Raw genomic sequence first — 19,089 nt, forward strand, 5'->3', positions numbered from 1 at the left:
AGAATGTAAAAAAATTTGTTTAAAACACGATGTGATCAAACTTTTATTACGTTATACAAAAACATTAATGAAAATCATAATATTTTAGTAGATGTGAATAATTATTAGTAAATTAATTTTTTTAAAACTAAATTTTATATTTTTTTATTAAATAAATAAAACTTATTGTTTGGTTTTTTTAATTATTTTTAAAATATCCCTTATTTATTTAAATTTTTTAACTAGATAGGATTATGTTTTTATGAAAATATCCCTTAAACCCTAAACCCTCCGATAAACTATTAATGTCTCATTTATTGTTTCAATAGGAATTAGAATTTGGCTAAAGATGATCGACTTTCGTTTTCTCTGTCGGAAATGATCTCCTTTTTACTCCAGTTTCTGCATAATGTAATCAACAAGAGGGTGGCAGCTTGGCTTGAGAAACCACAGATCAAACCAATCCACGGTCGTTGTACAAACCTCAACCTAATTGAAACAAGGCAAATCAAGAGAGAGGGAAAGAGAAACAAAATTAATGCTGTTTGTCTCACCTTTGCATACAGTTTGAACTTAAAATCCTAGAAATAGTTCAATGGGCATGCCAATGCAATAGAATGCTGCCAAGTTAAGCCACACAGTGAACTTCTGCCAACCACATCCCCTTGTCACTCCTAATAACACACCTTGCATGGGATCAACTGCCATTGAGGCAGCTACAATCCAGCTAAGAACACAAGAATCTGAAAAGCCCAAGACTCCAAGCTGGAAAGAAGTAATTAGCATTTAAGATCTGAAACAGTAAAGAGGTAAAACAAATAAAGAAAATCTGGTCACTTACCAGACCATTGCTGCAGGGGGCAAGGCTCGTTTTAAGGTTGTCCAGACAAAACTGAAAGATTGAAGGGAAAATCCTTTCCATGTATGCTGAAATCTCTTTGCAAGAAGAGATTAAACTGCCAGCATAAGGAATGATATCCAAAACGAAATCGAAGCTGCCAATGCAGCTCCCTTGTAACCCAAGGATGTACAGTACCAAAATGAATTCCTGCAGACAGAACTGAGATGAAAACTAATGACCAGACATCTGACTGCGTTTGGAGAAATCTTAATATATTTTGCAGAAATCCATAGGCATATAGTCCTGGAATAAGATATCTAAGATACAGAGCTGCTTGTTTTGAAACATCATGATGTTGATGAAGCAAAATAAGTATGGATTCTGTATATAACCAAATAACTGATATAATCCCTGAGAAGAAGAATGATATTATGGCAGATGCTTGAAGATGTATGCCCAGCAATCTCAATCTATATTGCTTGAAACCAAATGCTTGCCCACAAAGAGTTTCAAGCGCTCCACTTAAACCCGTCTGAGAAAACAAACAAAATATCAGTCTATATATGTTTGAGATTTGACTGAGTGGGTGAAGAGATAAGAGAGTTTACCATGAGGGAAAATCCTGTGACGAAGGCCCAAGAGTTGGCAAATGTAGCTCCTGCAAGCTGAAGTTGGCCAAGGTGGCCAGCAAACATGACAGAAACCCGGGTTATGGCGTAGTAAGAAAGATTGGTGAGAATCATTGGTAAGGAAAATAAGAGCTGATTTTTTGCCTCTTCCATGTCACAAACTTTCCTCCACAGACTGCTGCTTCTTCTCGTGCTTTCTTCTCCATTATTTGGTCCATCATCAACCTCAGCTTTCTCTGCAGTGATGTCTTCTCTTGCCATTGTTATGTGTCCATAGATGATATGCTGCTGATATCAAATTATGCAACTAAACCTTATTGTTTTGATGGGTTTGTAGGTCAAACTCCTGCTTAGAAGAATTGGAAATAACTGAGAATGAGAATGAGAGTTCGGGGATCAGATGGCAGAATCAATCTAAAGTTGTTAAGATCTGGTTTGCTAATTTTTCATTTGGACTCGTAAAATTATAAGATAATAAAACTTCAAAAACATAATGAGATAACTTAGGGGGAAATATTCAATTGTGCTTCCGCACGGTAATATAACTTCACTAGTCAAGGAATCAATCCTGAGGAATGTTGTAACTCTTATCACTTTTTGCTAATTTTGGATCAAGCTCGAGAGGTTTGACGGTAAGGGAAGATTGTAAGAACATTATAATGACTGGCATATTATCTTCAATTAAACTTTCTATTAACATAAATTACCCTTTAATCATCCATTAAGATAAATTTATTTCCTTCTCAAATTCCCAAAGCCAAATCAACCAACTTCTCTCAACAATTTCCAACCCAAACATAGACGCCTACGTGGTCAAAATCACTTCTTTCTAGTCAAGTTTTAACCTTAACATAATCGAACGACCAACCTCACCAGCATAGATTCCTTGCTTTATATTACATTTTTATATTTATAATCTCAAAACCAACTCTCTCAAAGATAGCATCTTTTTTAAGGGCTATGGACACTGCTGCTGTGAACGGCGCCGGGCCCGCGACGGCGCATAGTCAGGCGTATTTGGAGAGCAAAGCTGTGAAGGAGACGAGAGGGTTGATATCAGAGCTTTGTCGTCAGTTCTACACCCTTGGATGGGTGTCTGGTACAGGTGGCAGCATTACAATCAAAGTCCCTGATGACTCCATCCCTAAACCTCAACAGCTCATCCTCATGTCACCTTCTGGTATGTTGCTCGTCTCTCTCTTTTGGCTTCTGGGTATTATGTTAATCTTAGCTTAAAGTTTTGTGTTTTGTTATTTGCTTCTCTTTTCAGTTCCAATCGCTCGCGTGTGTGGTTAAAGCTTTTAACATTGTATCTGTTTATTCTTTCCAATTGTTTGGTTCATGTAAACCTTTTAAAGCTATTTTGCTTGATTATTTAACTTATGTGAAACTAAGCCTAATTCAGAACGTTTAAGTTGCTTTATTATTATTTTTTTTTTTTAATTCAAGCTCAAGTATGTTGTTTGTCTATTTTCTGTTTGTTTGATTTCTTGTTTGTTGCTCTTAGTCAATCTAGACTCTGTATTTTTCCTCTGATTCTAGGGTGTGTATTTGGTATCAAACATGATTCAGTGTGTTGCTCTCTATTTTTCCTTTTCCAAGTTTTGGTTTTTTTTAGTGTGTGTGTTCTGTGCTGTTTGATATTTCTTTATGCATTATTCGATCAGTCATGAGTTTTTTATTTTTTTTGAGATATATATACATATTCTGTGTTGTTTAGTTACTGGATATTTGATTTTCAGTTTGTGTCTTGTTAATATATTTTCTTGATTGATTTTGGGTGTATATGAAATTCAAGCTCATTGTGTGTTGATCTTGATGTTTAAAAAGGCGTTCAGAAGGAGAGAATGGAACCAGAGGACATGTACGTGATGTCTGGAAATGGGTCTATCTTGTATTCACCTTCTCCAAAGCCATACCCACACAAGTTTCCCAAATGTTCTGATTGTGCTCCTCTTTTCATGAAGGTATCAGTTATCTGTGCCTTAAAAGTTTATAACACATTTCCATATTAATGAATCAATCAGAAGATTCAGCTGCTCCAAAGAGCAACTTGAATTTGAATTAGGTTCCACATTGTTGTAATTTTCTTTCACATTTATCTCTTTTAGTATTTTTTTTTTCATTATGATAACATTAGAACCCATGTAATTTTATGAAAATTTATGATTTTTTCTAAAGGTTAAACTAATATCTATTTTATTTTTCAAATGGGTATCATATTCTGGAGACTTTGTTGTTGATAATGGTATTTCATGAATGGGTAAACAGGTACAAAATACTTCTAGAGTGTAAAATGGTTTGCAGTTAACCGGTCTTAGATAATCCTGTAATTTATAGATTATTTGAGCTCCTGTAATTTATAGATTATTTGAGCTCCTGCTAATCGATTATCAGATGAGGCTTTAACAATTTTTTAATCTGTGAACATTTTGTCTTGTTAATAGCATTTGGCATACTACTCATTTACTTTGCGCCCGTGTGTATTAGTTCTTAACACTAAAATTATAGATCTCCCTCCTCGCTTAATTAAACAATTATTTAGTTTTCCTTCTGCTTGTGTGATTTCTCATCCTATGTAAACGACTAACTTATTATGGCTATCAAAATTCATTGTGAAAATTTTTAATGGTTTTATATTTGCTTGGGATAGCCTTTTATTTTTTCAGTTTTATGCATGGATATTTGATTTACTTTCATAAAGCCACATTGATACTTACTTCTCTTGTGATCCAGGCATATGAGATGCGCAATGCTGGAGCTGTTATCCACAGTCATGGGATAGAATCTTGCCTGGTTACTATGATCAATCCATTGGCAAAAGAATTTCGTGTTAAGTATTTTTCTCACTTCCAGCTATCTGCAAATTATTCTAATTTGTTCTTTTCATTTTCCTTTTACAGTAGCTTCTATTTACCCTTGTGCTTCCCTCCTCCCCCACCCCCCCTCCTCCCCCCCCCCCCCCCCCCCCTTCCTGTATTCCCACATTGCAGTTAGCTGGGGTTTACTGTAAACTGTCACATGAAAAATCTTGTGTTGTCATATAGGACATGTTGTTAAGCATAAGTTATACACATCTGTGAGGACTTTGTTTGGATATCATAATATTAATCCCATTATTTCATATCTACTGTCATGATCCACAATTGAAGTAGGTGACAAGTAGGCTAATGTTAACAGTCTATTTCCAACTAGTAAAATATCAATTAATTTCTCTATTTAATTATGTAAAAGGTGATGACAGCTATAGTTTCTATAGTGAGCTGTTCATAAGCGATTAAACTTTTTAGCATATATATAGATTCTTTCTTCAACTCCTAGTTGTTGCCTCTTTTAACATTTGATTGATTCTGCTTTTTGCAAACATACAGATAACTCATATGGAGATGATAAAAGGAATCCAAGGGCATGGGTATTATGATGAACTTGTGGTCCCAATTATAGAGAACACTGCATATGAAAATGAGCTCACTGATTCTCTTGCTGAAGCGGTATGATTAGATTTATGTTTAGTCCTGCATAGAGCTTTGATACTAATATATTGTGTTTATAATTGAATGGACATGATGCTGCAAACAGAAATATCTCAGGTTTTCCTACTGACTAGACTCCAACAGTTTTAAGCCTATGGTGGCTTGTTATGTGACTAGAGTTTCAGATAAAAATTATTATCTAAATAACCTTTCATTTTTTTGTTTTCACGTTAGTCTACCATAGCATGAAAGGACATTTATTTAATTGATAGTCATCTTGTCCAACATGTATCTGCTAGAATAATTCAAATAGTTCTGGAAGACAATAAGAGTTCCTCCTTGATAAATTGGTTTTATTACTATGTTTTTTCCCCAGGAATTTCTTTTCAGTTCCATGTAAAATATACTTTGACCGGTGGGATTTCCTTTTTGTTTTTCAGATAGAAGCCTACCCAAAAGCAACAGCTGTGCTTGTTCGTAATCATGGCGTATACATTTGGGGGGATTCATGGATCAGTGCTAAAACTCAGGTGTGGATATCTATGAAAAGATTTTGACTTAACACAGTGGTAACTTGATTTCAACTTCATGCTTGGGTTTTTCCCTTCTCAAAAGAAATGGTGTAACAACCCCATCATCTATAAAATAATTGGCATTTTTCCAAAAAGAGAAGGCATAGGTTGTTCAAAAAGTTGATGCTTTCTTTATTTCCAAACGTAGGTATCTTCACCACTTCACCAGTAATCGATCCTTGTTTTATGCACCAGAGCATTTATTGAATTTTTTTCTTCAAGTGGAAGTGGCAAACTTTTGGTCAATCACCCATGTCCATATAATTATAATAATATAACATTTGTATGTTTTTCCCTTGGTTGCTTATCTTTCAGGCAGAATGTTACCACTATCTCTTTGATGCTGCTATCAAGCTTAATCAACTGGGCATAGACTGGTCTACTCCAAACCATGGTCCAATTCAGAATATCAAAGGAATTTCAGGCAGTAGTGGCGATGCAAATATTACCCCAAAAGCAATGTCTAGAGACTCAAATTCTGGTTCTGATTCATTGCCGGTAAGATTTTACCTTTTCTTCCTTTCAAGAGATTTCTTTAGATTTTTAACTTCCATTTTGGTAATATAAACAAGATGAACTTCTGTAAATTGTTTGTGCTTTTGGATTTGGGAAATTCTAGTAACTTAGACTCTTTGTATTGTCAAATTTTCATTTTCACTGTTCAATTATATGGCTGCAGAGGTGCATTGTGCTTGACATTGAAGGGACTACTACTCCAATAACATTTGTTACTGAGGTTCTTTTTCCATATGCTCGTGTCAGTGTTGGAAGGCATTTGTCTGAGACATATGACACAGCAGAAACTAAAGACGATATAAAGTTGTTGCACTCTCAAGTAAGTTTTTGTTTATATGATTTCTATGCATGATTGTACTTGTGGAAAATGCATAACTGTCTTACATCATTAAGCTAGGCCTTCTGTCATGGACTACAGGTTACATTATGATATAAAAATGTGATTCTCAGAAAACGGAGACATAGGATTGTATTCTTGCAGGAATTAATATCCATTGTACTACTACATGAAAACTGCATACATATTATATTTTACTGTCAATTCAAATGCAGAAAGTATTTATGTAGTATTATCTTGACTGTTAACATGTAATGTTTTACCATAATAAGATTTACTCCAAGAGTTAACCAACAAGTAAACATAGCTTAAATGTTAAGTAGGATACTGCCTCGAGGGGCAGTGTCCAACTCATATATTTCACATTATTGCAGTGACTTGAATCCATATTGATGATTCTGAGCATTTTTAAGCTTTTTTTTTATTGAGACAGAAAGAAATAAAATCTTAGATGGGAATTGATCATTTCTTCCATTTTCAAATTGATTTGATTGGTGTGGATTGGATGAGAACTAGTTACAAATCATGAAGCTGAAATCTGATTCCCCTGGGACCTTCCTAGGTTGATGGAGAATAATATGTTTGCAAATTTCCAGTGAAATGAAACTTTAGAAAAGCAAGAGCCAAGCATGTCCTAGTATGAATGAGATTATGCATAAATTATCACATTTTCTTTTTTTCTGCCCATTAAAGTATATCTAAATGGCTTTATTCCTGAATACTTTTGTTGCTTGATGTGTGTATAGATATGGCTATTTGATGCTTCAAGATGTTAGAAGTAGTTAGTTCCAGAACCCCATGCTGCTTTTTCATTTGGTTCTATATTCCTTTTGCTAGTTGGAGTAAAAGACCATATGGTCCAGGATCACACAACTCAGAGTAGTAGTTATGGTTCATATTCTACTTTTCTTTGAGGAATCAAGATTATCACCCTTATGTTACAATTATAATTCAGGTAGGGTCCACAAAAATTTTGGTCGTACAAGTCTTTAAATTTTCCAAATTCTTGTTGCAGATTGAAGATGACCTGAAACAAGGCATTGCAGGAGCTGTACCTGTTCCTCCAGATGATGCTGGGAAAGAGCAGGTGATAGCAGCTTTGGTTGCTAATGTGGAAGCAATGATACAGGCTGATAGGAAGATCACTGCTTTAAAACAATTGCAGGTATGCCAATTTTGATTCCAAAAAGTATATGTTTGCTATGAGCTGGTGTTGTATAAAGCTAATACTTATTATATGTGCAGGGCCATATTTGGCAAACTGGATATGAGAATCATGAATTGAAAGGAGTAGTATTTGATGATGTGCCAGGAGCCCTTGAAAAGTGGAATGCTTTGGGAATAAAGGTCTTATTCTTTTCCATTTTCTTTTGAAAATTCTTGCTGAGATGACTCTTAGCTTCTCTGTTTAGGAATAAAGCCCATCGATTGAGTGCTTTCATGTTCTTACTCTAGAATGTTGTATGGTATACGTCTACTGGAAGTTTTCATATAGTTCCTGTACTAACATTAAACTGTCTTAATATCCCACCTTTTTTGGGTAATTTTAATGGCAAGTTTTGAAGGTGATCTAGGATACTGGAGTTTGCTGATAGTTTTTTGTACTATCATAACCCATCATCCACGTCTATTGTTGAGTGTTTTTATGCTCTTACACTGCAAGGTTCTTTATTCTTGTGTGTAAATTGATGGTGGATGACAGGTTCATCTTACTGTGCATTATTCTTTTCTTATGTACAGGAGAATACATTTTTCTTGAAACAAAAATTTCTAAAAGGTTCAAACCTGCATAAGACCTTTTTCCATTAGAGTTGTCTCTTAAAGCTGAGTTAATGCACTTCAGCACTAAAACCAGATTTATTCTATATGAGAGGCTGTTGTTCAATTTCTGAGAATGCGTTGCAAATTCACATTCAATATTACTTACTATTCATGTGTTTTGTGACAGGTATACATATATTCTAGCGGTAGTAGATTGGCACAGAGGCTTTTATTTGGAAATTCAAACTATGGGGATTTAAGAAAATATTTATCTGGATTTTTTGACACTGCAGTCGGGTATGTTCTGTAACTTTCGTGTTTTTTCACTTCTTTTTGTTCATGTTATGTTTTGACTAAAGGTAACTATGCCTTCCCTTTGATTGCAGGAACAAAAGAGAGACACAAAGTTACATCGAAATCTCAGATTCATTGGGAGTTGATAAACCATCGGAAATTTTGTTTATTACAGATGTCTACCAAGAAGCTACAGCTGCAAAAGCTGCAGGTAACCAGCTGCTTTTAATCAATTTATTTTTAACAATGCCTGGTTAACATGTCCATTTTTCATCAGGTTCATCTGCAATGCAAATGCTGTTAAACTAGTTATATAAGATGTCTAAACTCTTTTTTATAACTTCATTTAAACTTTATACCGCATTTTCACTGCCATATAATAAAGTTTTCTCAGGACAGTGTTACATAAATGTTTTTTTTTTTTTTCCCAAATCTTTTAGATTTGGAACACATGAATATTAGCATTACTGTGAAGGGAAAAAGATGACCTAGTTTCCAGATTTATAGTCAAAATGTTTGATGTTTCTCTAACTGCGATCCACCGTTTAGGTTTGGAGGTGGTAATCTCTGTCCGGCCAGGAAATGCTCCTCTCCCAGAGAATCATGGATTCAAGACGATCACTTCATTTGCAGAAATATGATTATTGTTGTTGACATATGAACACTAATAAACAACTCAAAGTTTAGAAAGAAAATGTCATCACTATTATCGCTCTAGCATGTTGGCTTTGAAGATAAGTGGTAGCTTGTTTGCAAAGCATGCTTGATTTTTGTTGCATTTCTCCTTCATCTATTCAGTTTTATTTTCTCAACATAAGGATAAAAGAACAGAATTTAGCATATATGTCAAATAAGGAACAGTAAATATCTTATAATTCAAACATAAAATATTTAAAAATTATTTATCTAATTTGATACTCAAATTTGAGTAAACAAAATCTTAGTGATACTCTATATATTATCATATGAGAAAGTTATTTCATAAGATATATTTAGATATGAAAATTACGGTTTCAATTATCAAAAAAATTATGTGTACTTATTTTAGGCACACAAGTGCATATACACTCGTATATGTCATCACATATTTGTGATTTTTAATTAGAGATAAACTGACATTTAATTATGTAATGACACATACGAGTATGTATATAATTGTGTATCACAAGTTGGTACACATAGAATTGCTCTTCAATGATTTAAGGAAAAGTTGTCATTGCCCATGTATAAGCCTAATGATCTACAACTAGTACAAAATTTGAAACAAAATGCAAGAGAAGTTCCAAGGTCAATTGATTCCATTATAGTTATCATAGCTGAAAACTTGAATTAAAAGAGAAATTTATCTCACGTTTTCTCCACATTGAACATCACTTTTTATAATTTCATTGAGACCTTTCAGTAGTGCATAAAGACCAGGACTTGATCAAGTTTTTATAGAAAATTTGACTTCATATTTGATAGTATTCTGATAAACTTTAATTTCCAAAATGATCAAAATGAAATTTGGGTTCAGAATTTGAGGGGGGGGGGGGGGGGGGGGGGGGGGAATGTATAGAGAATCTCTATGAGATTCTAAAAATAGAAAACTACCATAGTGACAGAAGTGACAAAATGGGTGGCTAGAGGCATCCAAAGAAGGATATAAAGAGATGAAAATTGGCTATTTTTTGTCCATAGCCATAACTCTATGGGTCCAGATCTCAGATTCTCATACTGACAAAGTAAGACTCCAAATGGGAAAGAGAAGGCCTTCACATTTTCATTACTTTACTTGAAAATAAAAATCACTCTCTTTTTCAATCATCATCATAACCTAGTCCCCCACTTCTCTTTCCGTCTGTTTTAACCTTTCTTGTGTTCTACATTCAGTATGAATTCATCTCTTTCAAGTCAAAGAAAGGGGCAGAAAACTATATAATACAAAAGTTTTAAGAAATTGCTCTGCAAAAACAAGATTTGTAATTAACATTAGGACAGTGACATGACTTTTCTTTCACATTAATTATTCATCTTCATTGCTATAACCAACTTTACACTGCAAGTATTCAATACCAAAAAAATTTGATAACTGTACTAAAGATTGAACAGGAAGTCAAGGAAAATGCTTTAAAGGCCAAGGCGTTTTAGTAATCACCAAATTGTTGTAGCTGAGTCAACAAAATTAGATGAGACTACATTTTCTGTCTCTTGTTGAGTTCTCGTCTGCAATATGGGTCATTTTCAGATTGAAATTGCTTCCCTGGCAAACTGTTGACTCCCCCTAAGGTGGGAAATTGACTTGATCCAGCTTCACAACCCAGTAGCGTCATTAAACACAAAGACTTGGAATTTGAATCACAATAGATTGGACTACGTTTTTCAATTTAATACACCATCCAAATCCATTTGTGTGAATCAAGAACACCATTCAAATACACGAATCAATCAGTTGTTAACTAATTTTCCCTTTTCAATTGGATTGACATTCATTCTTCCAAGCACACTCATAACACAAACACAAATGTTAGCTTGAGTATTTTGTATTCACTGTTTTACAAAATTCAAATGTAAACACAAATTCTGAGTTGTAGTACTGGGTGTGAGAGAGCGAAAGAGAGAGAGTTTGGTTATTCTTTTGTTTTGAAATTCTTGCAAATTAATCCTTACAACATAAAGACAAACAAGTCATGATTAGGCAAAGCACTAAATGACTTACTGCCACGGCAAAAATGAATATATACAAGAAAAGAGATACATGGCTTGCTGTTGATCATACAAACACATGGAGAGATGGTTAAGAAATTAGAATTCAATTCATATTTAGAGTTTTATTTGACAGAGGATGGAAAATTTTTAAAAAGAAAAAAAATACACAAAAGAAAGAAAATTAATTAGAAGCTTACCATATTATGGAAAAGAGATCAAATTGTACAATTGGAACAAGATCCTCTACTTTTCCTGCCTGAAAATCATCCAAAACCCATCAAACTTCCTCTTAAAACCATTCTCAAATTACATTTTTTTTTTTTTGTCAGGCAGATGAGCCTGAAACTCTAGGTGAAGTTACAGGAAACAGTGACAAAAGCTGTGGCTCATGATCTCTTGGAGTTGATATTGGTGATGGATGCATATAAAATCCCTTCTCAGCTATGGCTCTCTCTTCCTCTGATGATGAGTTTCCTAAAGAAGGAGAAGACTTGTTGAAAGGGTCTTCATTTAGTGGTGTAACAGGACTACTAAGTGCAAGTTTCGGAAAGTCAAGCAAACTTGGAGACAAGATTTCAGGCTTATTCCTAGGAGAAAACCCAGAATTATTAGCAAAACTTGGTATCAAAGTATTGATCATGAGACTGTTCTTGAAGTTGTTAGCTCTCCTTTCATAAAGCTTAAAACTTTGCTTCTTCGGAGTGGTGGTCTTAATGGGCGGAATGACAAAAGACGACTTGTTCGACGAGGAAGATGGATCTGTTGGCGCAACCGGTTTCAATGAAGCTTGCTTGGCGGTTTCAGAAGAACCAGTCAGCATTTGAACTACTTGCTTGAAGTTGGTTGTGTCTGCTTGAACAAAAGTCGTTGGGTAAGGGTTAGTTTCTGTAGATCTGGAGACGGGAATTGGCGTGAGTGGTGGGGTGTGAATTTGGACACCATTGCTGTTGCTACTGCTGATGGTATTGCTTCCAACACTCTTTGGTGAGTTTAAGGTAGATGGGTTCTTGTTTTCTTGTAACATTCTTGTTATTGTGGTTTCCATTTTGATGTCTTCTTCTTCTTCTTCAACACCAGCTCCACCACCACTCAAAAACCACAAAAATTTACAGAAACAAAGAAAGAAAATCTCTTTTTCAAAGGGTTAGTTTAGTTAGTTCAATTTAAGCTTGATTTGGTAGGAGAACAAGAAAAATAAGAAAGAAGAAGAGTGAAAAACAAGACTTGGTCTGGTTTGATGAGAGAGAGAGAGAGTATGCATTTGCCTTTGCCTCTGCCTTTGCTTACTTATTAACTTAATGTTTTTGTTTTTGTTTTCTTGTGCTGCAAAACATTTTTCTTTTCTTTTTTGTATTTGACTCTTCTTCTTTTCATGTGGGGGGTTGATTAGTTAATGAGAAAATGGAGGATGGATAATTATTTATTTATTTTCATTTAAAAATAATAATAAAGTGAGAGTATCTGTTGAAAATGGAATTTGATTTGTTTTAGGGTCTGTGATTGGCATGAGCATATGTGCTTGAGCCACCATTGTCAAGTCATTGCAATTGAATATGAATAAGATTATAATTAGATATATGGCATGGACTTCAGAGCCCTGGTTTGAAGAAACTTGTGTGATGGGATTGGTGATCATGATGGGAACCTTTTTTTTTTTTAATCAATTTCAAGCATCTCATGCTTCACCTTCCAATCAATTTTTTACTTCATTAAATAAGGATATTATTTGGAGACTTATTGATAAATATTATGAAAAAAAAAAGAAAAGAAAAGAAAAAGTTACCAATGTTTTATTGTGAATTTTTTATTGTTTTTTGATTGGTTAGATCAACATAAAACTTCAAAGTATCTTTATCTTATATAATTTAGTATTTTAAGATAAACATAAAATTTTATTTATTCAATTTAATTTATGAAATTTTAATTTTTCTTATTTTTTTTATAAAATTTAAAGTGAAATTATATGAAAAAAAAAATGTAGGGTAGGAGAACTATTTCTAAAATAAATAAATAAAATAAAATCAATTTAAATTAGTCATAATATCTCCCATAGTCACAATACTTAGATGCTGGTGACATCATTTTGCATTTGTTAATTGATTATGATATAATATTCCATATGGGGATGGACTTTGGGCAAAATTAATTATAATAGTTCATTAATTTGAATAACTCGTATTAAATCAAACTCAATTAGATAAAACTTTTCTAATTTGAGGGTATTTTAATAGTGAGGAACCACTTCATAACCCAAAAAAAAAAATCAAATTTGATTTAAAATAATGTTATGTGGATCCAATTTTAAATATTCAATTAAATACTCAGACGATATGTTATTATATGATTGGGTATTATTTTATCTTTAATTTAAAATTATTTAATTATATAATAATACTTTATTTGAATATCAATTAAATACTCAAAATAAGGTATAAATAATTTTTTTGTTTAATTTATATGGATTTAAAATAAAGTTATAAGAAAAGATATTTTATAGATACTTTTCTAGAAATACAAGGCCATTTGTAAATTTTAAATAGTAATTATTTCAAGAAGTGCTGGATTGCATCATTCAATTGTTGCTTGTGTCACTTGATTTTGATATGTTATTCTAAACATATGAAAAACTATAAGCAAACTTATAACATTCCACCTCTAAATGATAGTTTGAACGACAAAAAGAATGTTTCTTATATAAGAGAATATAAATTCAAACCGATTTCATGTATAAAAGAGTATGAGTTTAAATCTCTTTAGTTTAATAGTTATCAGATTGATTATTAGACCTAGAGTTTGTCTCTGATTGGAATGAGGTTCTTCATTATCCAAAAACAAAAAAAAACTTATAACATTCCATGAAAAGACTTCATAAAAAACACTATTGTATACGCATTAGCTGAAAAAATAATTTCGAATGTCAACCATTTCAATGTGAATCTATTCTGTCTCTAAATTATTGTCAATGGAGCCAACAAAACAAAAGCAATGCCCAAATTATAAAATTATAGTTGAATATAGTTTATAAAATGTTATTTTACATAAACATGAAAAAATTGTTAATAGTTTGGTAAAAGAAATAAAATCGAATACTCGTTTTTATTTTAAAAAATAAGAAAAATATTGAAAAAAAAAAAAGAAAAAAAAAAAGAAAGACGGGGGACCAAACCAAGTGTCCTTTACAAAGCACAATTTGTAGTAGTTGGTAAAGGGATCACATTGTTTCTCAAGAAAAATCATTGTTGTGTAGACTGTTGAGTTAACAAAGTTGAACCCATCATAAAAGCAAAAGTAATTAGAAAAATTAATTTTCACATAGAATAATGTAATTAAAAGCATTATGTCTTCATAAAGTCTACACATAAATAAAGGCCTCTCAAATATTTAATTTACTTCAATTATGTGTTTGATTGAGTGTACATTGCCCACTACTTAAATCTATAATGCATTTATAACAAACCTGTATTTACAAAAAGTAATGTTGTGTGCAATTCAATTTTCAGAATCGAATCAGGTTTTTAAACGATGTGTCATTATATGATTAAGTAAAATTTTAAAGGGAAATACTATACGTATAAATTTTAAATATATAAACAGATACATACTTATATGTTATCATATAATTAAATATTACTTTATTTTTAATTTAAAATCATCCAATCACATGATAATACACATCAAATGTGTATTCATTTATGTATTCATAATGGGTATAAATAGTTTTATTGAATTTAAAATTACTTAATCATATAATGATACGTAATATAGGTACCAGTTAGATATTATACATTATTTTATTGATTGTCCAATACTTCGTATGGGTATATAAAATGTTTTATATACAAAAATATGTGTGTGTATATATATATCATAAAATTTAAAAATAATAATATGTATTTATACTTTTAACTATATAAATAAATATATAAATAATATATTATCATATATTTATATATATTTTACCTGTAATTAAAAATTATTTGATGAAATAATAATGGATTATTATTAACAGAGAAAGAGTGAGCAGTTTTATTTTACTATCATTGTTGGTCCCACATTTTTTTGTTTTTTCAGTTCAAATGTTCATCAATGAACTTTGTTAGGTGGAGAGCCAACTGGGCAAATTTACTTGTCTTCTTCTTCTTCTTCTTTCTGCGGCCTCAATTTTCTCTCAATGATATTTTGCTTTTGTTTACATGTCAATCGGCCTACTTGCTAACAATTAAGTACAGTTGAATTGGCCGGCTTGACTAAATGGGTTTATAAAATTGGAAGCATTAGGTGGCTTCACTTTGTAGGGTCCGCCAAACACAGCCTTATTAGTTCACCCTCCCGGCGGCTGAAACTTTATTTTTTTTATTTTTTTCTTTTAGCAAGAATTCTCACTCAAAGTGAATTATTATTTTCGAAATTCAACTAATTATATCAAATAAGATAAGTTTTAGTTTGATAACCGGTTTTACAATGACTTAACTAAATAAGTGAAGAGTTTAATTTTGATATATCGTCAAAAGAGATTTAAACTCATATTTTTATATATAGAACTAAGATATAGTGGTTGAACCCTAGCTAAGCTCTTCTACCTGTCTTTGCCGGCCGCTGTGTTCCAAGAACAAAATTAATCTTTTTCCCCAAAGAAATTCAATTTTAAATTTCAAATCTATTCAAACTCCTCTAACTTTTAATTTCCATAAATAAGGTGTTGGCCAAGAGGGCATCATTTATTAATTATGCAACAGATTACTTAAATTTAAGGGTTCAAAAATATTAAATCTTTTACACGAAACAATAAGTTCATAGGGTATTTCTTTATCAGAGATAAAGAACACATAGAATTTCAAAATATTCATTAGAAGTATGCAAATTTGGTGTAAAATTTTTCAAGGAGTCATAGAAGTTTAATTCACAATAAATTATGTATTATTTTATCTATAATTTAAAATCACTCAATCAGATAGATATATATCATCATTAATACACAAATTATTTTTTATTATTATTATTATACATAATTTTATTGCAATATTATTCATATAACAATAAAAATGTATAATTTTGACTTAAAATGAACAGCCATTTTTTTTTTAATTTTTTTTCTTGGGTGTTAGGAAAATATGCATAAAGGAGATGCTCTTGTAGCTACAATTTCTACCATTTTTTATTAATACCCATATATTAAAATTTTAACTCATGATGTTGATGGTTATAAAGTTTTCCAATGAAGAGTTGGTTAAAATTATTTTTTTTTTTAAAACTACAACAAAAACAAACCTAGAAGAGAACAAAGTAGAAAGTTTCTTGGTAGGTGAGTAATATGGTTGTATATTAAAATTTTGATTAGAAAATGAAAGGGAAAGACCTTGACTTTCTTTCCCTTTTTTTTTTTTTTTTAATTACAAGAGCAAAGAAATTTATGTTTTAAGTTGCAAAAAAAGATAAAATAAAATAGAGACATTGAGAAAGAAAGTTTGTCCACAAGTTATTGATTATAACTTGGAAGTCAAAAGTTTGATGGGCCTACAATTTGTCCCTTGGGTTGCTCTCAATAATCATCATAAATTTGTTCATCAATTAAGTTGACTTGAGAGGGGGGGAAAAAAAAAAGAACAAAGCTAATAGGGTGTTGATTGATTAAAAAAAAAACTTTTCTCAAAGAAAGCCTTTTCAATCTAATCTCCACAATGTAGAAAGATTGCTTTGTTTTAGTGATTTGTTGTATACCATTCTTTTTCCCCTTCCAAATGATGTATTTTTGAACTTTCCTCTTGATCTTTTATTTCCTTGATTTTGGTATGAAATATGATGATAATACAACCTTTCATGTTGTACATCCATATATATAATTTTTTTTTAATTTTTTATATATATATAAAATAGCACGTTTAGTTTTTTTAAATATTTTTTCACTTTTTTATAATATAAATTAAGTTTTTCATTCAATATATTGTCCAACAATTCCTTACTCGCAAAGTCTCTCCTCAAAAATAGATCATTTATAAAAGCAATAACATGTGCTTTGATTGACAGATAAACATATTTCAAACAGAAAACACAATCCACCAATTTACATATTTTTAGGGTATTAAAAATGTTATTGTAAAAGGGTTTAGATTTGTAATTTAAATAAATAAAGAAGAGAGATAGAGAGTTGGCATGTTCCAAGCATGATGAATGGTTGAGAAACATGTATCCCTTTTAATATATTATAAACTTCTTTTGTTTCAAGTCAAAACTTCCTATCATTAACCAAAACCAAATTCCACTCACTTTCAATTCTAACTTGCCATTTTCTGCACCCCAAATCACTCCCAAAAACTTCCCTTTTATAACCAAATCTTACCACCAACAAAAATTATCCCAACTATAATGATTGTTTCGAGCTAGTTTCATGCCAACTATAATGATTTTTTCGTCTTTATCATCTATACCAAATAGATGAATATGAATATAATGACAGATCTTATAATCATTATATCATGTAAATGTAATAATTTAATATTAATATATATCACCAATATATTTACAACCTAGGTTAGATATTCTATTTTTCTATCCAAACTATCACTGGCAGCTAAGAATAAAATGCTGCAGTAAGTAGGAGGAAGCTTTTGTGGGAATAAAAGCGAGATTTCTGAAATGTTGGTCAGGCCTTGTTGATGAATAGTGAGTTATTTGAAATCAGTTTCCACCCTGAACTACAAGCAATTGGGCCGACAGTGCTCTGCTAATTTAATCAGAACTGACACAAAAACGTGTTTTGAAATGTTATGTCATATTTGCATGGCCAAAAGAATTTTCCGTTAATTTTAAAAATCGTATTTATTTATTTATGAATTATTAAAATTAATTAAATTTATTAGTTATATTATTTTTTCTTTTAAATCTTAAAAATTAATAATTTTCCTCAATCTAAATTTTCAAAAATTATATTTTTTCTTAGGGTTTTCAAATCTTTAGATCTAATTTTTTTAACGACGATCGACGATCTTCAAGCACCTATTCTCTCTCTTCGACGACCTCTCTTTTTAATCGTACATCTTTTAATACCATGTGATGTCATCGGCGATGAAGACATCGTCTTTATCTTTAAACGAAGACATCATCTTCGTCTTTAAACGAAGACATCATCTTCGTCTTTAAACGAAGATGTGTTATCTTCGTTGATGTTGATACCTAAAAAGGGAAAACGCCGTATGGTTTTAAAGATGAGATGTTGAGGAGGAAAATACGTCACCTGGAGATCGTCGGTCATAGTCAAAAAATTCAATCTGAAAGTTTGAAAACCTTAAAGGAAAAATATTATTTTTGAAAATTTAAGTTAAAAGAAAATTATTAGTTTTTAGAAGAAAATTGAAAACTTAGGTTAGGAGAAAAATAAAATAAAATATAAATTTATTTTTAATATTATATATAAAATAATGATTTTGTCTGTGAAATTGTTTTTTTAATAATTTATAAATTGGTAAATAAAAATTTTAAAATTAACGAAGGGAAATTTGAAAAAAAAAACCTACCTTTGATGGAAAATAGCCCTTTGGCCCATTTGAATTCATCAAATTAAATACCTGTCTCAACAGGGAAGTTACAGTCTTAGCATGAAAAGAACTTAATTAATAAGGAAATATTTTATTATTATATTTGATTAAAGATAATAAAAAAATATTAATATATTATTTTTATACTTGATGAAATTATTTTAAAGATTATTAAATATAATTATAATAAAATCAAAATTATTTTAGTAATCTTTGAATACCTAAGATAAAAATAGTAATTTGATCACTTTTTATATTATCTATCATATTACTGTTAAAAATAGAAAATTATTAGAATTTTTTATTATTAATAAATCAAATAAAACAATATAAATAAAAAAAGGTAAAATATTAAAATAATCTTTTTAACATCATAACCAAACATCTCCTAAATGTATATTAAGTTTCCTATATAGTATGTGGCAATCCTTATAAATAAAATTGAGGTAAAATAATAATCCAAGTAA

General features: G+C 31.2%; 2 protein-coding genes and 1 pseudogene across 3 annotated transcripts; 1 reads left to right on the forward strand and 2 right to left on the reverse strand.

Annotated features, from left to right (window-relative positions):
- Positions 1 to 373: 373 nt before the first annotated feature.
- LOC123195283 lies at positions 374 to 2,185 on the reverse strand (annotated as a pseudogene).
- Positions 2,186 to 2,187: 2 nt separating this feature from the next.
- LOC123195273 (probable bifunctional methylthioribulose-1-phosphate dehydratase/enolase-phosphatase E1) lies at positions 2,188 to 9,214 on the forward strand. 2 transcript variants are annotated; one of them, XM_044608927.1, is made up of 13 exons: positions 2,188 to 2,629; positions 3,280 to 3,416; positions 4,186 to 4,281; positions 4,821 to 4,940; positions 5,363 to 5,452; positions 5,810 to 5,992; positions 6,168 to 6,329; positions 7,363 to 7,512; positions 7,593 to 7,694; positions 8,296 to 8,405; positions 8,495 to 8,613; positions 8,952 to 9,052; positions 9,087 to 9,214. In XM_044608927.1, the coding sequence occupies exons 1-12, from the start codon at positions 2,410 to 2,412 to the stop codon at positions 9,041 to 9,043; spliced, it is 1,581 nt and encodes a 526-aa protein (XP_044464862.1). In that variant the 5' UTR covers positions 2,188 to 2,409; the 3' UTR covers positions 9,044 to 9,052; positions 9,087 to 9,214. The 2 variants fall into 2 exon arrangements, with proteins under 2 accessions (XP_044464862.1, XP_044464870.1); XM_044608935.1 differs by having other exon boundaries at positions 2,189 to 2,629; positions 6,174 to 6,329.
- A 1,964-nt stretch (positions 9,215 to 11,178) lies between these two features.
- On the reverse strand, positions 11,179 to 12,445 carry LOC123210180 (VQ motif-containing protein 19-like). Its single transcript, XM_044628446.1, has one exon. The coding sequence runs from the start codon at positions 12,133 to 12,135 to the stop codon at positions 11,416 to 11,418; it is 720 nt and encodes a 239-aa protein (XP_044484381.1). The 5' UTR covers positions 12,136 to 12,445; the 3' UTR covers positions 11,179 to 11,415.
- Between the last annotated feature and the right edge of the window lie 6,644 nt (positions 12,446 to 19,089).

This window comes from Mangifera indica, chromosome 1 (genome assembly GCF_011075055.1).
Source record: "Mangifera indica cultivar Alphonso chromosome 1, CATAS_Mindica_2.1, whole genome shotgun sequence".
NCBI classification, from domain to species: domain Eukaryota; kingdom Viridiplantae; phylum Streptophyta; class Magnoliopsida; order Sapindales; family Anacardiaceae; genus Mangifera; species Mangifera indica.